Source organism: Pelodiscus sinensis, chromosome 2, assembly GCF_052426305.1.
Source record: "Pelodiscus sinensis isolate ZL-2025 chromosome 2, ASM5242630v1, whole genome shotgun sequence".
NCBI classification, from domain to species: Eukaryota; Metazoa; Chordata; order Testudines; family Trionychidae; genus Pelodiscus; species Pelodiscus sinensis.
The window spans coordinates 96,776,454-96,795,894 of NC_143053.1; the positions used below are offsets into that span (position 1 = coordinate 96,776,454).

At 42.1% G+C, this 19,441-nt stretch overlaps 1 protein-coding gene across 4 annotated transcripts in view; it reads right to left on the reverse strand.

Annotated features, from left to right (window-relative positions):
* The window catches only part of NETO1 (neuropilin and tolloid like 1), a 77,051-nt gene extending 61,537 nt beyond the window's left edge, over positions 1-15,514 (reverse strand). The window contains exons 1-3 of one of the 4 annotated variants that reach the window (XM_075921051.2): positions 11,945-15,514; positions 6,911-6,964; positions 6,391-6,531 (exon numbers count right to left, since the gene is read on the reverse strand). In XM_075921051.2, the coding sequence (XP_075777166.2) occupies positions 6,391-6,531; positions 6,911-6,964; positions 11,945-11,972 (223 nt within the window). In that variant the 5' untranslated portion in view covers positions 11,973-15,514. The remainder of the gene's footprint in view (positions 1-6,390; positions 6,532-6,910; positions 6,965-11,944) is intronic. The other 3 variants (XM_025183821.3, XM_014572696.4, XM_075921053.2) reach the window with 3 other exon arrangements.
* Between the last annotated feature and the right edge of the window lie 3,927 nt (positions 15,515-19,441).

Below are 19,441 nucleotides of genomic sequence, written 5' to 3' on the forward strand. Positions count from 1 at the left end.
GGAAGACAAGAATCTGGCTCTATGTGGGCCCTCTGCCTTTGCTTCTGGGAGCATGACATTAATTTCATGTATTGTTTGTTTTTAATTAAACTGCCTGTGATAGAGAACCCTATCTCTTCATCACGCCAATACAGCCTACGAGAAATCTTGCCAATGATGATTCATAGTCAAACAAATGCTTGACCAAACATTGCTTGATTTCCAGGGATTATTCCACGTAGAGAGAAACGCCACAGAGATGATTCTGACTTATACGAAGACCTTTTTATACCGCTTTGTCATTGATAAGTAAATTACACTGCCAAAGTGGCATAAAGGGAGACTAAGTGAGAATCAGACCTGCACCTTGCACTTAGTTAAAACTCCCATTGGCATCCATGGGAGCTCTGCTTGACTAAGAAGTGGAAAATTCAGTTTGCTCTGTACAACAGCATTCTGAATCTTAAATCAATATGGTTTTAGGGTTTGAATTTTTTTTATTTCTCTCTCCTTTTATTTATTTCTAAATCAGGTTGAGACTCTTTTGCCTGAGTATGTCACTCTGCGTAGAGAGTTGTACAGCACCTTACTGCCTGTGGGAGTAGTCAGGCAAGGACTGTAATCACCCTGAGTTCTGCACTAAGGATGGAACATCTACCACACTTATTACATCTGGATCACCCTGACAGCCAATACAAGAGAGGACAAAGCTTTCACCTTCCCTATATGGGATGCAGCACTTTGTACACCCTAGGGTCACCCTGCAGCATGAGGGGTCAATTACCCCTAATTCTTGCAGAAGGTATGCCACTTTAGGAAGGGGTCTGAGGCCCTAGCCAAGTCTTCTGAATAATATGGCCTTTAGATGCTCCAGACCACATTATATTTTGCTTTTAAAAATGCATTGTCTTCTTGGATACTGTGTTTAAAGTGAAAGCTCGAAATCTGACAATATTCTGTTTAAGCGGGCAGCACAATATTAAGCAAATTGTAATCAAACTTATTTGATTAATTGGAAGAACAAGAAGTAGGACCAAGAGGACTTAAGGCACTAAACTTTTACAATGTTTTATTTCTGAATGCAGTTTTTGTACACAAGTCTACATTTGTAAGTTCAGCTTTCATGATAAACAGATTGGACATCAGTTCTTGTATCTGCTGAATTGAAACATTTTATTTTCACTTTTTTACAATGCAAATATTTGTAATCAGAATATAAAGTGAATACTGTACACTTTGTATTCTATGTGAAATAAATATTTGAAAATATAAAAAATATTTAAATATTAATAGTGTGATTTCATAAACAATTTTTTTTTATTGTTTGATGTCCCTAGAACAAGTGATTCAAGTATTCCTAAAAATAGCTATTGCTAATGAAAAAGCCACAGCCCAAATCCTTGCTTCTGGTAAAATACTGCAGGCAAATACAAGACTGATTTCTACAAAACTTCCTCTTTGTTTACAGCAAGTTAGGTATGAAGCCCTTCCTGTTCCCTTGCTTGCTGCACAATAACACAATGAGTCCACTTATGCTTCCAAGCAGGCCACAGTAACACCTATCATTTTATATTTTCCCCCATAACGTACAAGAAGAGATATTCATTAGTGGGAAGGTAAATCCTGGAATTTTTACTGATGTGTAAAGCCTTGTGTTGGCTATAAAAATTGTGCTTATAATTAAGGCAGAGGATAGGAGTAAAAATACTTCTGGTATCTCATCTTAAGAAAGATTCTTTAAAATTATATAATTATCTTTCTTCTGGGACTTTTATCAACATGGAAAGACTACTTAATGCTTACATGTCTTGTCATCTTTTTAATCTAATTAGCTTACACAAGTGCTGTCTTTAGATGTTATATATTTGCTGGGGGGGGGAAGAGACACTGGTTGCTAACTGGTTCTAACAGTTGCAGCAAAACACATAATTAAGGTTTTAATTCTGAGCAGGCTGTTAGTCTGTGCAATTGACAGCTGAAGTTTAAAAAAAAAAATCTGTTTTGTTTAGCAGATTATCTGGAAGTGAGACAATGATCTAAACATCTACTCCTGAATTGTGAGCTACTGCAAGACTAATGGATTTGCTTAATCCTTGACATCTCCAGTTGCTCAGATCCTACAAAACACATGAAATATTCTGTGTAAATGCACTTATATTGTTACTCAAGCAGACAGCTTTTCTTTATAGTGAAATATCACAGCCCTACAATATATACATACAGACATACTACCTGTATCTGACACAAACAATGTAAGAAAGTTAATGATCTCTGAAAAGACAGATGCCTCAAGAGATTGACCTTTAATTTTGTATTGATTATAAGATGAAACATGCAAGCAACATTAGTATCCAAAAATATATAAATGGGAAGATTTGATAACTTTATTCGAGTTCATAAAAATGATTCCAAGCATTCCCTATTTATTAAGCAAGCATTTAATCATAGAATTGATCTAAATGTGAATAAAAAGTTTCTGCACTTCCAGCACAAAAGTTGAAATGTATTGTATGTTTGACTGCCACTCTCAGAATATATTTAACACAGATAAAACACTTCATCCTTGAAGTTGCACCATGTGCACAATTCCTGTTGAAATCAAAGAGAAATTCATTGCTGACAAAAGCAAACATACAGTAACTTCCAAGAGTGAATTTTATCCAACAGGAGCTGTGCATGTGAGAGTTGTGTGCAGAATCTGTCCCAATGTGAAATTAATAAGCACATTGATTTTTCTTTCCCCAATAAAAGTGGCAAGATCAGGTCCATATTAATAGATTTTTCATGGCCAGATATGGCAGTTCTGATTTTCCTCCATAACACAGGTTCTAGAACCTCATGGCCTCGATGCCAGAATTCCTGCATCAAGGCTGTAATTTCTAGAACATCTCTTTTAGAAAGCATCCAACATTGATTTAAAAAATTCTAGTGATGGCCGAACCACCATATCCCTAACTATTCTAATGATTACCCTGACTGTTAAAATAATTGCATGTCAGTTTTAGTCTGAATTTGTGTAGCTTCAGCTTTCACTTGTTGGAACTTATGTCTTTGAAGGTTAAAGAGCCTTCTGCAAACAGAATTCTATCCCCCTCCCACCCACACCCACACACTCCCCACAAACATTTAGGTGCCCATGATCACGATCATGGCACCTACTATGGACACATTCTTTATCAAAGAAATTTTCAGTCCTTAAAGTGTGACACACATTTTAAATGAGCTACATTATTTTACATTTTTATAGTAAAATAAAATCATTTCAGTACCACAAGACAAATTCTGAAGCACTTAAATCCCATTGAAGAGTAAGTGGAAATTTTGCCTTTAGTAAAGGCTTCAGGACTTGTGCTGTTGTTTTATTGCCCCATTGTGTATTATTTTACACAATGAATACTTCAGAATATTATATTCTATGAAACTCATTGTCACAAGTTACATAACATAGGATAAGAATATAAAAGGTAAAGAAAGTGCTTTGACTATGAAGGCATAAACCACCCACAGAGATAGCTTGAAGCTTCTGAACCTAATGCCTATCTGAACCTTATACCTTGTGATTGTTATAGGGATTCCAATACTGTTGTCAGAAGTTTCTGCTGTTGGAGAGGATACCAAATAAGATGGACCAGTGGGCTGATCTAATATGAGAATTCTACATTACTAGATCCTATTTGTAAATTTTAGATACTTGCACAGAATAGACAATCACAGATGAAGGATGCTGCTTAAATGGCACTAAGAAGTGAACCAGACATTCATCTTTCATTTAACACACACAGACAGAACCCCCCGCCCCTTCCCTTACATGCAGTGTTTTTGTAACCATGCTGGTCCCAAGAGAGACCAAGATTGATCACAGCACAGCATGGGATAGTAAGATTCCCCCATTCAGTAATCTCATATAATGTTTCAATAATTTCTCTCCTCTTATTCCATATATATCCTTGCATTCAGATATATTTGTTTAAAAATAACCCCACAACAATAGTTTCATAATAAGAAAAAAAATTGAAGCACACTGTATACAAGGACACTTAGGTTTGTATTTTGTTTGTTACTACAGCTAGTTTAGACAAGAAATCTGCACAAGTTCAAATCATTCCTTACTCTGTATATTGCAGCACCTCTCAACATCAAATGTCATCTGCATCCTGCAGTCTATTTGCCTTAGTAGCGTGCTTCTCAAATTCTTAACCCATTTCTACAGTTTTGATTATCCTAAATCATTTTAAGTAAACTGCATATTTTGTCAGTCCCATTGTCCAGATCCCCAAATGAATATATTCAAACAACAAATGACCAATCCTTTGTTCAGAGAGGAAAAAAAAAAGAGATAGTCTTGTGGTAAGGTATAAGAACTTTGTTCTCATCTCTTCCACAAGCATCCTTTGTAACGCTGAGAAATGGCACAGTGTCCCATTCATCTTTGGTCCAATGAGGAGAAGATCTATCAAAAGGCTGGAACTGGTGTAGAGGATACATTCATTAATGTATGCAAGAAGCTCAAATTCTAGGAGCATAAACATCACAGTATGGGAAAAAATATGATAGCCTTTTACATGTTGGAAATTGACCTAACGCTTATGCTTTCTCTCAATTTCTAATCCCTGACAGAACTTAACCTGTTACTTCATGACTGCATAGTTTCCTTAACCTATTCTTGTGCAGGACAAGTCTAGTTTCAAAAAAGCCCTGTTTTTCCTTTATAGGTATTGTGCTTGTCTGTCCCCATATCATATTCAATTTGATATTTTATAGTTTTCTAATTTTTGTTTTTAATCAATTTTCCTGGTAAAGAAAAATTCAGATGTCTGGAGCTCCCAAGATCTGCTCTGCTACCTGGTTTAAGAAGAGTTCTAAGAAAGCTCAAAAGCTTGTCTCTTGCATCAACAGATGTTGGTCCAAATATTTTTTTATATTATATATACACACAGATACACACACACACCTCTCCCACCTTCTCTTACGTGTTTAAAAAAGATTGATAACATTAGCTGCCCTTGAATCCCCTAATACAGTAACAATTTTTTAATCAAATGGCATATTGCTAGTATCTCCAGGCCAAGTTTAAAAGCATTTAGGTGCATATGAATTTAAGTATGCAGAGAGATGTCTAACCTCATTGAAATCAATGGTATCCTCGGTAGGTTTGAAAATCTCACTGGAAACCTCAGTAGGTTCGAAAATCTCACTGGAAACCCATCTGCATCTACATAGTTGTCCCGACGTTACTTCATTCATATCTAAGTGTTTCTATCTAGATCAGCAGTTCTTCAATTGTGGATTGGGACCACAGCATGGTTTGCTGATGCGTTTCAAGAGGGTCAGCAGGGCTGGCTTAGAGATTTGCCTGACACCAACCACTCCAGACCAAAGCTGAAGCCTAAGACTTTCAGCACTAAATGCCAGGGTTCAGGTTACAAGTCCCCCTGCATGAGTCTGAAGCTCTTGGGCTTTGGTTTCTACACCCATGGTGGCAGGGCTCAGGAGGACTCAGACTTTATATTCCCCCTTCTGGGGTCATGTAGTCACTTTTTCTGGCATTGTTAACTCTGACAATACCCAATCTTTATTACCTTTACCAGACCTAATATTTGCAAGTATTGCAGCCAAGTCTGAGAGGGAGAAAACAAAAAACAATGTAGCTTGTATTTAATGTCCTTAATTGCTTTGAGACTTCTGGATTCTAAAGTACTTGAGTAAATTTCTCAGTTGATTTGATACAATGAGATATTGGAGAATGAGTAGCCAAAGGTATCTGCTATGGCATGTAATCCTTTTTATTGGAATCACTTTTCCTTACTTTTTGTAGTTTTAAAAATAAGCACCTGTTTGGTTTGCAGAAACTCCTTAACCAAATAAAAAAGTGTAATGTTGGATTGCTTTTGAATCTCGCCTTCATGGTTCCCTATTTATGTGCACCTTCTGCGATTCAGTTTTAGTATACTTAAGAAGCTTCTATTTGAAGTCTAAGGACTTCAATCTCCTCTCTTTTACTCTTTCACTTAGCCATTTAAAAGAAATCCATTTGAAAGTTTAAATTTGATGGTACTGATTTTAGGTACAGTCAGTTCCCGAGTGTATTTACGTAACTACACTGTAGTCATTCTTAGTGAGTTACCCTAAGTAACAATGGACAACCCGTGTGCTTTAAATTTCGTCAAGATTCCACTTATGCTCTAACAAGTACCTTTCCCACAAAGCAATAATTTAAGATACAAAAAAAAAATCCCTGCTGCATTAAATCTGGTCTCCTCTTTGACCAAACTATCAAAAATGTTTTCCAAAAAGTTTAGAATGATCACACACAAACTCCTAGGTTGTATGAGAGATAAAAGATGTTTGTGAGAAAACCAGTTAGTCTAAACAGAAAAAAAAAATGTAAAAAGGGAGTCACTAGTTTTTCACCTTCTATAATGTAGACACACTCTCTGTCAGGAGGATACTTGTTGGGATAGTTGGGAGAAGTGAAGATGCCTCCTTCTGCATATTTTGTCCAAGTTCCACACTGCAGTGGTTTCTGCCCTTCTGAAGTCGTTTGCTTTTCTACTTAAAACAGGAAAAAAGAATCACATCACAAACACCATTTTTTTGTCTATAGTACACTTATAGCTATTTACGATAGTATGTTCCTATTAAGGGTCTAAATCTGCTTCCATTGATGCCTATGGGAGTTTTACCATTGACTTCAATGGGAACAGAGTTAGGCTCCAAGGGCTTAAACGGGTCATCCACACTCAGAATAGCCTTCCATTGAAAAATCAGGCACTGGGTCCTATAAAGTTATCTGCACATTTATAAAACTTTTTTTTTTAATTTTCATCAGTTCACCTTGATGCAAAATAATATGTACAGATGAGTACACTATGAAATAGTTAAATATCAACACCCTCCATTTTTGGACAGTTATGTCCTGTAAATAACATACCTGTTCCTTTCTTTGTTGCCCCAGCCAGATGTAGGATGATTAGACTTGCTGCAACTGAAAAGCAAAAATATGTTATATAAAACATGAGATTATTGCCTGCAATTAAAGCAATGTCTGACTCAATACAAAAACAGACTTGTGTGGTGGCATTACAAGATACTTCTAAAAACCTGAGTTTACAATTTACAAGTGTAAGCATATTTATCCTGATAGGAGTGTCTAAGTAAATATGACATCTCTATACTTTGAAAAGACATTTCATGATGTTTGGGTTCTTCCCCCCCCCCTTTCTGCCCCCATCAATATTAATCAAAAAGCCACCGGGTTGCCCATATTTATTTATTTGGTATGCTCAAAATTTGGGATCAATAAAAAGGTAGAGTAATGGCTATGAACAAAGTGACAATACAGACTGTTATAAAGGGTTGGTGGCACAAGTCTTGCTCTAAATCCACTTTATTAGCTTAAGGTATAAAGACAGGGTTGGCCTTATAGTGGGCAATATGGGTGACTAACCACGACGCTGCGGTCAAGAGTTAAGGGTAGAGTGGGCCTGGGATGTGAGGCCATTAAAGAAAGTTCAAGGCAATGGGGAGGTAACAGGGCCCAGGGGAGCCAAAACAGGAGTTCTCCCAGGATGACATTTTCCCTAGGGCCAGCCCTACAAAGGGTTTGAATACTAATGTGCACGAAGTGAAGAAAAACACATTTCTCCATCACCACCAAAAGTATCCATAAAACCCTGCACAAGAATTGTTCTGAGTGACGTGGGGAGTGAGAATCATAAATCCAGTTTAATTTGAACTCTCTTACAGAGAGAATTGCTTCTTGCAGTGAGGAATATTCCTTTTTTTTTGGCAGATAAAATTTCTAGAAGCTGGTTCAAGATATCTGCATCCATGGTGACATATCAAATCTTCCGAGTCTTTCATTTCTTGAGTTTAATCTTCAAAATACTTCCTCTAGTTTCTAAAAGTTGCAGGCTAAGTCTTAAATCTATGGCACTTTAGACTGGAGATACTGGAGCCATTATCAGAATGGATGGCCCTTCAGAAAAGCAAGGTGACAGTTTTCTTAGAGGAGTTTTAACAGTCACAAGAAATGATCTCTTGATGTTGACAGTCTCTACAGTTATCTTGTCATGGATCGTGTGTGGGGGGGGGGAAGAGCGTGGAGAGGGGAGAGAGTAACTTTTTTGAGAACAGCAATCATATCTGTAACACTCAGGTCTTTACCACCTGCATCCATATGTCATTCAGCCCAGGCACCATACAAAAAAGACTGCGCAGGTTCCTAGCCCAGTAATTAATAAAGATTGAGTATCCACCCTGATTATTTTAGATCAGCTGCCATTGATACAGCTGTCCATGAGAACGTTTTGATATACTCATGGATCACAGCAAACTCAAAAAGGGGTTGCTCTTGAATAGCTTCCTTTTTGTCCTGATAGCACTGGGAAAAATGCCATCTACACCAATAACCCTTTCATATAGAGTTCTACATGGATGTCTATTGTCTCGCTTTTTGTGCTCAATGTAGAATGTATAACCATTAGGAGAGTTGGAGAGAAAACACAGTATATGGTGCTTTCAGTATCCTGATGACACCCAAATCTGTATTTCTAGGTCAGAAAAGGTTGTGTATTACAAGCCTTGCAGAAGTTTGTTTAAACTTTTTTTTTTTTTAGTCTCAAACAGAGACTGAATTGATGAAGAAAAAAAATGCACTGAGAGCATATCCACATAATTATCCTGGCCAGCTGTCTTGTAGGATCCCCATCAGCTACTGGCTGTACAGCTAGAAGTTGGAAAATAAAAATACATCATTTGCACTTTGCAAGAAAACTGCAGCTTTTTTTCAGATATGGATCGGACACTGGCATCCACAGCCTTACTGCAACACGTATATGAGATTAAGAATCTGAAGCTAGTGTCAAATGCAGCTGCTCATTCATTGAGGCAATGTTCCATGGAGGAAGCACATAGCAATTCTGTCTATGATCTGTCTATGGAGAGTGTAAGGTTTTCATTTTGTATTGTACTGCCAAACCAACTGCAGAAGTTCTCTGTCCATCCTCATAAATTCACAGCAGTTGCAATCATAGATACTCAACCTATTACCTCCACTGATAAATGGGAGGAATTCGCTGGCAGGGAATTCATACGAGGGGCCCAATTCATACTGGGGCAAAAAACAAGTACTGCATGAAGGTGAGGGTTGAATGGTATGTGCGTAAATGTATTTTCTGCTGGGACAGCTGTTATGTATTACTTGTTTTAAATCTATGTGCATCTTCTAAATTTGACTAACATACTGTTTGAAAGACAAAGAGAATGGAATCCACTGATCAGTCAACGGAGAGGGAGTATACTCTTCAATTCAACCCACCAATCTAGGAAACATTGTAGCTCTCTCAGGAGACACCACTTACTAGATGTTTGACACTACTTTATCCTTATAACTAGCACCTTACATTGGAGGACCTCACATTATTAAATATTAATATTCTCCCTTTATAGGTGGAGGAACTGAGCCACAGAGAAGACAGATGACAAGCCCAGGTTGCCAGGAACATTGTAGCAAAGATGAGAGGAGAATCCAGGTCACTTAAATCCCAGCTGTCAATTCTAACCATTAGAAACAATACTTTTTAATACACTTAAGTAAATTGCTCCAAAATGGAGAGTGATACTTACAGTTTGGGATGATAAAACTGTATAACACAAACTTGAAATTAAAAGACAGACAAAAGCTTAAGGAGACTGCTTAATCCTGACACTGTGTCCAACACAACTGTACTGGTTCAAGAGAAATACTTGCTCTCTTTACCTCCCATTGAGTAATCTAAACTGGGGGGTTTTAAAGCCAACATCACAAAAAATATTTATATTGCCACAAAGACCTATGTCTTTCTTCAGTACTTAAAGAATTATGGAAGCTGGCCCATTAAAACTTCAAGGCAAAGACTCAATAACTTATCTGTCTAGCAAATGAATGTTAGCCAGTGCAGAAATATCTCAAGATGAATATGCTTATCTTTCTCTTACTTAAGTGTACTGGATTACAAACAATATTTTGCATATTACATTCACTTTAAAACCTGATTCCTTTCCCCCTCTCTTACTGCAGGAGAAGTGCAGATATTGCAGTACAGACAATAAATAAATAAAACTAGAAGACGAGCTCAATCTTGCAAGCTTTACTCAGGCAAAACTGCTAGTCAGGGAGTTTTGGGGATATCAACTTCCTTTCAGAAATCATGTAGGTTTGGGGATTTTTTTAAAAAAATAGCAGATCTACCTTATTCCTTCTTGATTTCTCCTCCCCCAATCCTCCAGCCCCATTTTCTAGTCTAACTGTAATTAGGCTTATTTGAGTTCCTGATTGTGGATCTGAGACCAATTCCATTATACATCCATATTTGAAGAGGCTTAGCATTTGGCCCCAACAGCTGCTAAAAAAAATGTAGCTTGATATCTAAGCTCTAACCAAGTAAAGAATATTTTAACACATTATTAAGGGATATTGTTTCAGATACTTCAGTGAAAATCATCACCCTTTACACACACTTTTTTTGGCAGGGGCGGGAATGAGAAAATGCCAATTTCAGGTCCCCCCATGGTCACACTGTGCCATAGAATAGTGATAGAAATGTAGCCCTGTTAGTCTGGGGTAGCTGAAGCAAAATGCAGGACAATGTAGCACTTTAAAGTCTAACAAGATGGTTTATTAGATGATGAGCTTTCGTGGGCCAGACCCACTTCCTCAGATCAAATAGTGGAAGAAAATAGTCACAACCATATATACCAAAGGATACAATTAAAAAAAATGAACACATATGAAAAGGACAAATCACATTTCAGAACAGGAGGGGGATGCAGGGAGGGAGAGGAAGGAAGGTAAGTAAGTGTCTGAATTGATGATATTAGAGGTGGGGAGAGTGGGACGTCTGTGAGCTAATGGTATTAGAGGTGATAATTGGGGAAGCTATCTTGGTAATGGGTAAGATAGTTTGCGTATTTGTTCATTCCTTCCCGGAGAGGGCCCACTGATATTCTCAACCGTGTTTTAAATGGCCTCGGTACGGAGGATACTTGTGATACTCGCTAAACCGGAGCCGTGTAAATCTCCTCGCGTTCCTTCACTCCCCTTGTGTTCTGACAGGTCATTATTACGGAATGCGTAGCGTTGTCAGTGCGCAGCTCGCCGCCTTCACGTAGCTGCGCTCCCCGAGAGCCGACTCCCGCTCCACCTGAATGGAGGTGGGATGGAGAACGCTGCAGCGTGGGAAGCGAGTCCTCACCAAGAACAAGGGCTAGGATTCCTGTCCACTGAGCTCTCCGAACTCCCATAGGACACGTCCTCGCACCGAGAATAAACCTCTCCTAATACCGAGCGCTGCTTTTAGGGCGCTACTGGGGGGGGGGGGGGGGAGGAAAGTAAACTTCCGAGTTGCGCCTGAAACTCGAGCCAAACGGCAGATCTCCGTTGACACCGGCGCTAATCCGGAGTAATGCCCTTGACATCGGCGGCGCCACTCTGGATTAACGTCGGCGTGATTTGGGAGAAGAGCAGAATTCAGCTCCGCGTCGGAAGACCCTGCGGGGAGGGGCGTTGAAAGCCCAAGCCTCGGAATTAGCCCTGGTGAGAATCCCAGAAGCAAAGAGATCTGAATCAAGACTGAAACAGCGACAGATGGTCTATCCGGTAATATCCATCAGTCCCCTACGGCACCCTTTAGCGGCTAGTTTCGCACCCCAGCTCTGTGTAATCACAGGTCAAGTCCTTCCTCCCTCACGATCACCACAAACTCAATAAACAAGTGAAGGTGTCACCGCAAACTCCAAGCTGTGTCTGCTGCTTTCTTGCACCTCTTTCAGTTATACTGCATTGGGGGGAGAGGGAGAGAAAGTTTAAACCCACGCCTAGAAGCGGTTGGTCCGGTTTTAACCGTCCTACAATGTCTCCCCACCTGTGCTGTTGGAAAAAGGGAGGGAAAAAATTGTTGCCCTGCCAAGCAGGGCAGATACTTACTGTGAAACAAACTGCGCCCATGGATCATGTCTGTTCCTTACACAAGGGGCTTCGATCTCCACTAATTCCATTTAGATACGGGAGGACTTCCAGTGGTGGGGAGAGGATGGAGTAGAAACACTGAAGCCCACACACATACACACAGCGAAGGGGAGTAGCAGGAGCCCTTCCTTTCTCCTCCAGACGATCACCACCGTCTCCAGCCCATCACACCAGAACCACCCTCCTCCACACCACCATCATCTCTGAAGCCTCTCAAAAGCAGCAGCCGGGGAGGACGATAGGGAGTCTGCATAACTGGCGGCGGTAGGCAGCAGAGGAAGAGCCCGTAGGACAAGCACCTGGCAAAGAGCACATCAGAAGGGGCCAGGAAAGAGGCAGCAGCCAACGAGGAGGGGGCTCGCTCGCTCAACACTCCCCCCCCCCCTCCTAATCACCAGTTTCATACAAAACCAACAGCCGATCGAAGCATTTCCTGGAGGACTGCGAGCCCAGCGTTGCCCAGCCCTTTGGGCTCTTTTGATGCATTGAAGAAAGGATTAATGGGTCCGTCATCAGCTCCCCGGGCTGGCTCCTCTGAAGGGGTGGGGTGCGGGGAGGGAGCCCAAAGGGGAGGGGGCAGGGCGGTTTACCAAACAGGGGATTTAGTCATATTTGTGGGCCACGCAATCCTTATTAGAGAAGCAATCCCTTAACATGGAGCAAATCCATTTTTGCAGCTCCTCTCTGCGTGGTGCATAGTCTCAAGCAGGAGCAGCCAGCAGCTGAAAGCACAGGGCACCGGCTCAAATCCTCCCGGGGCTAGCTGGAGAGCTAGCTAGACAGAGAGCGATCCCTCACTCCTCCAGTCCAGGGTGAAGAGCAGAAGAAAACCCCAGAGATTCTTCCACGCATTCCACGGGTGGGTGGAGGGGGAAGAGATTGTAGCTTCTTGGAGAGGAGGGGTTTTCCCCCTCTCCTGCACTTTTATGTCCTACAGAAAATCTTCCTTGCTCCCCACCCCACCAGCTGCAGCTGGCAAAAAGGAAACAAGCCGCGTTCTCTCTTGAAGCGGAGGCTCCCCCATTTACTTACACAGAGAGCGCGCACAGAAGCAGAAATAAAAGTTTAGCTGTTAATCCTTCGGACACAGACACGATCGCCTCTTCCAATCAGCACACGGGCAAGCAGGGAAATCTGCCCACCCCCCATTCCTGATCGTCCTCCCCAGCTAGCTCTGAGCCCCCAACACAGCACCCTGAGGGAGGCGAGAGAAATATTGGGGGAAAGAAAAAAGGGAGGGGGAGAAAATCTGGAGAAGAGGAAGACTAAGGCAGAGGAGAGGGGGAAAAAAGAAAAACGAGCATGCAAGGGAAGAGGGGGAAGGAACTGCAGTCTCCTCCCCCGCTCCTGGTCCTGGCAGTAGCTGTGAGCTCCCACCGCAGCAGCCCTGGGCGAAGTCCGCAACGCGAGCCCCTTTTACCCAGGGACCTCCAGTCTGCGCCCCCGTCGCCTCCTCCCTGGCACCTTCAAGACACCCGCGTAGGAGGGAGAGGAGGGAGGTAGGCAGGCAACAGCTGTGTTTGTCCGAAGTGGGGAAGGAGAGGGGAGTTCCCACCCCCTGGTCCTGCTGCACCGACTCGGCACCGGCTGCTGCTGCAGCCGCGAAGCAGGGAAAGGGAGCGTATGTCGCCTCCGCCTCTCTCCCTTCGGGGTTGGAGGGGGGACTGAGGAAGAGAGGCGGAGGAAAGTCCTGACCACCGCATAGCCAAGATCAGAGAGGAAAAAAGCGCGCATAGCCCCCAGTGATTGCCAAAAGCAAAAGCCTCTCTTCTGCGCCCCTCACGCTTACTCCAGCTGCAAAGTGGAGAGAAAGAAGACAGAACCCCCCCTGAACAGCCAGGGGGTCGGGTTTGAGCTGAGGCGGGGGGAAGAGAAGAGGGTTTTGACTTAATTAAATACAAACGTCGTTATGTCTCCAACCGCTGCCAATTTGCAGGGGCTTCTCAAACGACCCATGCAGGTTGCTTTTTGCACTTCTGCTTGGTAAGCAGCCCTGCAGAAGAAGGTGGGTGGCTAATTCCCCAAATGAGTTGCCTCCCAGTTGTTATGGGGTTTTTTTAAATGCAATTCGGGTGGGGGGTAATGACTAATGCGTGACGGTGCACAGTTACTTGTCCTTACACTGGATGGCTGCACGCGTTGCAGGGTAAAGCGATCTGACTGCTGGCGTCTGACTGACCGACTTGACTCCTGAAAACAACCCCATCGCGTTTAGGAACGCAGGTCCCTGGGTTATCTTTGAATCGCACCGCTGGGAGGCCCCAAAAGGTGACTGGCAAGAAGACCTTGGTGATTTTCCAGCAAACCAGCCTGGGTGTATCAAAGATCCCCTCTCTGCCCCCCCCCCCCCTTCATATTCCTAGTTGTCCCGGGGATGCTCTGCTGTGTGACCCGGAGCCAGGCAAGTCCCTGCCACAGAGAGTTAAATGTGCAGTCTGGCAGCTCCCGCTTGCTACACAACAAGAGTGTGAAGTAATCCTGGCCGAGAGGCTTGCCCATCAATCCATCCATTTGCCTGACTGTGTGTTTTCAAATCCTGCTGCGTGAAGCGGGCTCAGCAAGCAGCCACACGGCATTTCAACGAACTACTCTGTGCTAAGGAATAAGACTGGCAAGGAGATTGTTCGCTTGACACTCCCCAGGTTTTTGTTATTCCTCTCACCAGAGGCAAAACCCAAGACGGCAGGCGCTTGGAGCGGTTAACAAATGGGCTACACTCTCGCTCTGCTCTCCCTCCCCAATCAATCTCATCGTGTATTGGAGTCAGCTGAGGATCAACTTCCTTCACGCAGATGTGCAAGATCTTGCTTTCACAGAGAAGCAACATGTAACGGAAGGGAAAAGGGAGGGCTTAGAAACATACTGTCATAAGGTTGTGCATAAGCAGATTGCCCTGCAGGAGAGGCGGCCAATGCAGACATCCATATGGCTAAGTTTCCAGCGATAATTACTTACAAAAGGTTAAGGTACAAGCAGACACGAAACAGCTGATTTTGCTGTTCTGGGAAAATGTGCTGTGTCACATTTTACAACGCTCAGCTTCCATGCTCTCCCTCTTGCTAGATGCATTCTCTACGCTGCCACACAGGTGTCTGCTGTTTAAAAACTCTCTTAGCTTCTTGATGGTTATATAGCACCTGGTGTGGATGCTATGAAGAGTGCCCCAAAAAGTCTCTGCCCTCAAGGAGTTTTTAGGAGAGAAACATACAACACCTACAGAATGGGGTGTATTCATATTAGCCAGAACACTCTGTAGAGAGCCTGGGTTTTGGACACTAACAGCAATGATGTGATAGTCATGGTTATTCCTCAACCAGTATTTTCATTTCAGGAATTCTGTGATTAGCTTAGAGGTTACAGTGAAATACGTTTCATGATTCTACAAGAAATAAGTTTTGAAAAATTGAAGCTGTTGAAGGAAAAAGCAAGTATATGGATGTGCCATTATTAGAAGCTAGCAAAAATCAATTTTGGCTGGAGTAGACTATTTTTAGATGTAAACCTCAAGTTGCCATGATAATTTTCACCTTTTACATCCTCTGGGTTGTATATTTTAGCTAACATTTTGTAGATTGTAGCTGCAAAATCTAATAAATAAATATATGTATGGTAAGGAATGTGGTAGGTTTACTGGACCAGCATAAACCTCACACTATGCAAACTTTTATTTATACAAATAGTTCACATAATAAATGCCTAGTGCATTTATATTAGCCAATGTCTAAACAACCTATAAAGTTTCAGTAGCAAACTGGAAAAGGGAGGATTCTCATTTAATATTAATTACATGGTTTTTAAAAAGTTATGACAAAAGTGAAGTCCATAATATATTTTAAATTTTCCCATGGGCAACTTGGTATGGACAAAAATCTTGAACAATTTTCCCTGCCAAAACTCCACTGATTTCAAATGGAAATTTTTACCCTCAATAAGGTCACTGAGATTTGACCCTATTGGAATATATTAGGCTGTGTCTACACTGGTGCAATCTCACACAAAAATGGCCGCTCTTGCGCAAAAACGTGCTGCCTGTCTACACTGGCCACGTGTTCTTGAGCAAGTACACTGACGTTCTAATGTGTAAAATCAGGGCTTCTTGCACCAGAACGCTGATGCTCCCACTCAGGAATAAGCCCTCTTGCGCAAGAGCTCTTCCAGAAAAGGCCAGTGTAGACAGACAACGTGAATTTCTTGCGCAAGAAAGCCCTATGGTTAAAATGGCCATTAGAGCTTTCTTGCGCAAGAGAGCATCTACACTGGCATGGATGCTCTTGCGCAAAAGCACATGCCAATGTAGACGCTCTCTTGCGCAACTACTTTAATGCAAGAACTCTTGTGCTAAAGAGTTTTTGCGCAAGATCAGGCCAGTGTAGGTGTAGCCCCCGGGTATAACAAAATTTTAGGTGAGTTGTATTACTTTAGACTAAAATCTTGCGTATAAAAATGAACAATGTGCCCAAAGTATACATTCTTGATTCATACATTAATTTGCATGTGGCTTAATGTATTATTTTTATAACCATAACATTACATAATCACTTTATATCCCACAGCCTGGCTATGAGCCTCTTACCCCAAACTTTTCTATTGATTTTAATGAGTGTTTGAATGGAGTAGAAGGGACTCACCCTGTAATGTACTGAGGACCAAATTCAGAAAAGGATTTCAAGTGCCTAATTCCCACTTCATAAATTTATGTCCAAAACATAGAAGCCACTGAGAGCCTCAAAATCTATGCTCAGCTGACACCCAACTCTGGAGGCTTCTAAAATCTCTCATTTTTGCTATGAAAGTCCCCTATCTCATTGATCATGTATACAACACCTCAGCCTAAGTATCCAGGGCTGTGTCTAGACTGCATCCCTTTTCCATAAAAGGAATGCAAATTAGACACATCGCAATTGCAAATGAAGCGGGGATTTAAATCCCCCCCGCTTCATTTGCATAAACACGGCTGCTGCTTTTTTCCGGCTCGGATCTTTGCTGGAAAAAAGCCAGTCTAGACGCGGATCTTTCAGAAAATAAAGCCTTTTCCGAAAGACTCCTTATTTTAAGAGGAATAAGGGATCTTTCAGAAAAGGCTTTCTTTCCACAAGATCCGTGTCTAGACTGGCACTTTTTTCCGGCAAAGCTCTGAGCCGGAAAAAAGCAGCAGCCATATTTATTCAAATGAAGCGGGGGGGATTTAAATCCCCGCTTCATTTGCAATCGTGATGTGTCTAATTTGCATCCCTTTTACGGAAAAGGAATGCAGTCTAGACACAGCCCAGGTGTTTGTCTCAGAGCTAAGTACCACTGGAGCCATAAATTAGGTGTTATCCTACCTCACTCACTCCTGGCCTAATCCAGAAAGGACACTCAGGGCATGTCTACACAGCATGTATCAAAATAAGATACGCAACTTGAGGTATGCTCATCGTGTAGCATAAGTCGAAAAAGCTTATTTCAACTATTGGCAGAGTCTACACAGCAGTTATTTAGAAATAGAGCAACCTTCCCCCTACTTCCCTTGCTCCTCATACAACAGAAGTCTGAGTAAGAAGCCCAGTATTTTGAAATAATGGGCTCACTGTGTAGATACACACTATGTTATTTTGGAATAAGTGGTGTTTTTTCCAAAATAATGCTGCTGTGTAGACAGTTTCGGAGCATATATAATACCACAAAATGACCAGTGGAGTCAAAGGCAGCTTCCTATTTAGTGTTTTGCCCACAGGTTAGAGAATTCACCAGGCTGAATCAGCCCAGTTCAGTTCTCCCTGTTCTTGATAAGAAGGATTTGAACATGAGGACTTGGGCCTGATTGTGTGAAGAGGAGAAGGGACACAGGAGATTTTGTAATTTAGTCAGAAACTTTTATTTTAAAAAGCTAATTTAAAAAATCTAGCTAGACTATAAGCCACCATATTTAATGTATTTTTCCATTTGCACTCTAATTATGCCAGACTTGATCACCCATTTGTCTTCCACAAACCAATACAGAGGTGAAAGTAAGCCGGTACAATGTACCGGTAAGGAAGTGGCCAGTATGGTCCAGTAGGTTATTTGTAGCCAGTACAGCATCCCAGAAAGATATTGTACTGTCCCTACTCCATCCTCAGAGCTGTATCAGAAGAACAGAGCTGGGAGTGGTATGGCAGCTGGAGGAGCTTCTGACTTTCTTCTCTTTTCCCCCTGCATTCTGTTGCCCCTCCGAGCAGGCAAAGGAGCAGAATTCCAGCCCGGTTCCCTGGCAGGGTTGTGATTGTACACAGCCAGAGGAGACACAGTACTGTGGAAGTATTAGTGTGGGGCAGGGGTTCTGCTGCTTTCCCTGCTGGGAGAGGCTGTAGAGAAAGGGGCAGAGTGGTGGCAGCTCCTCCAGCAATTGTACTGCCCCCAGTCCTCCATTTCCCAGATAATGTGGAATGGAGAGGGTCATGTGGATAGGTAACATGGCCCTGTTCAGCTAATGTGCCTCCTCCCCTTATACCAGGAAAAAATTAAATGCACCACAGCACCAATATTAGTATATTGGTGTTATTCAAATGTAACCCTTTGGCCGATGCCAGTCGGCAACCAGAAGGGCTGGGTTCAATGTCTAGGGGGGTCCCTTCAACAAGGTGACTAAAACTGGCTCGAGCCCCCCCCTTAGTAAACTGAGGAAATTCCAACCTACCCGCTGGGTGCCTTTAGAGGCAATTCTTCCCCTCTCCCAAGCACTGAGTCGGAGATAGAAACAGTCTGTTTAATCACAGTAGGCAAGCATCAACCCACAAGACCACCCATAAACAGTGAAAAATCCATAACACAAACAACCTGTGAGCAAGGTACCATCCTCAGGATCTGCAGGTTGAAGTCTAGAAGTCTTTTATCCAACCTCGCTTCAAATGCCCCACTTACAGCTCTGTCCAGTCAGTGCAGACCCAGCCACATTACCCTGATGATTTCCCTCATTATGGCTGTGTCTACACTGGCACGACCTTAAGCAAAAGCGGCTGCTCTTGCACAAAAACTTGCTGCCTGTCTACACTGACTGTGTGTTCTTGAGCAAGTAAACTGACGTTCTAATATATAAAATCAGGGCTTCTTGCACCAGAACTCTGACGCTCCTGCTCAAGAATAAGCCCTCTTGCGTAACTGTTCTTGATATTCAGAGGTGCATCACTTGGCCAGTGTGATAGATGGGAAAGGTACTACCCTTTTCTAGACATCCCAGCATTCAGTTAGCTAACTTGCCTGGAAAGGGTTAAACTCAAAATCACTGGGTATCCATGGAGTTTTGGCAAGAAGCCAGGAGAGCCAATGGGAAGAAAGTGAGAGATCTGAATTGAAACAGATTCTGCCTGCTTCAGTCTTTTGTCTGAGTTTAAAACAGGAGAAAAGGGAATGTTTAGTTAGATGTGATCACATTATATTCTTTCTTTTGGGGTTTGGTTAAACTCCTCTGTGATGAGCCCATGTGTCCCTCCATAC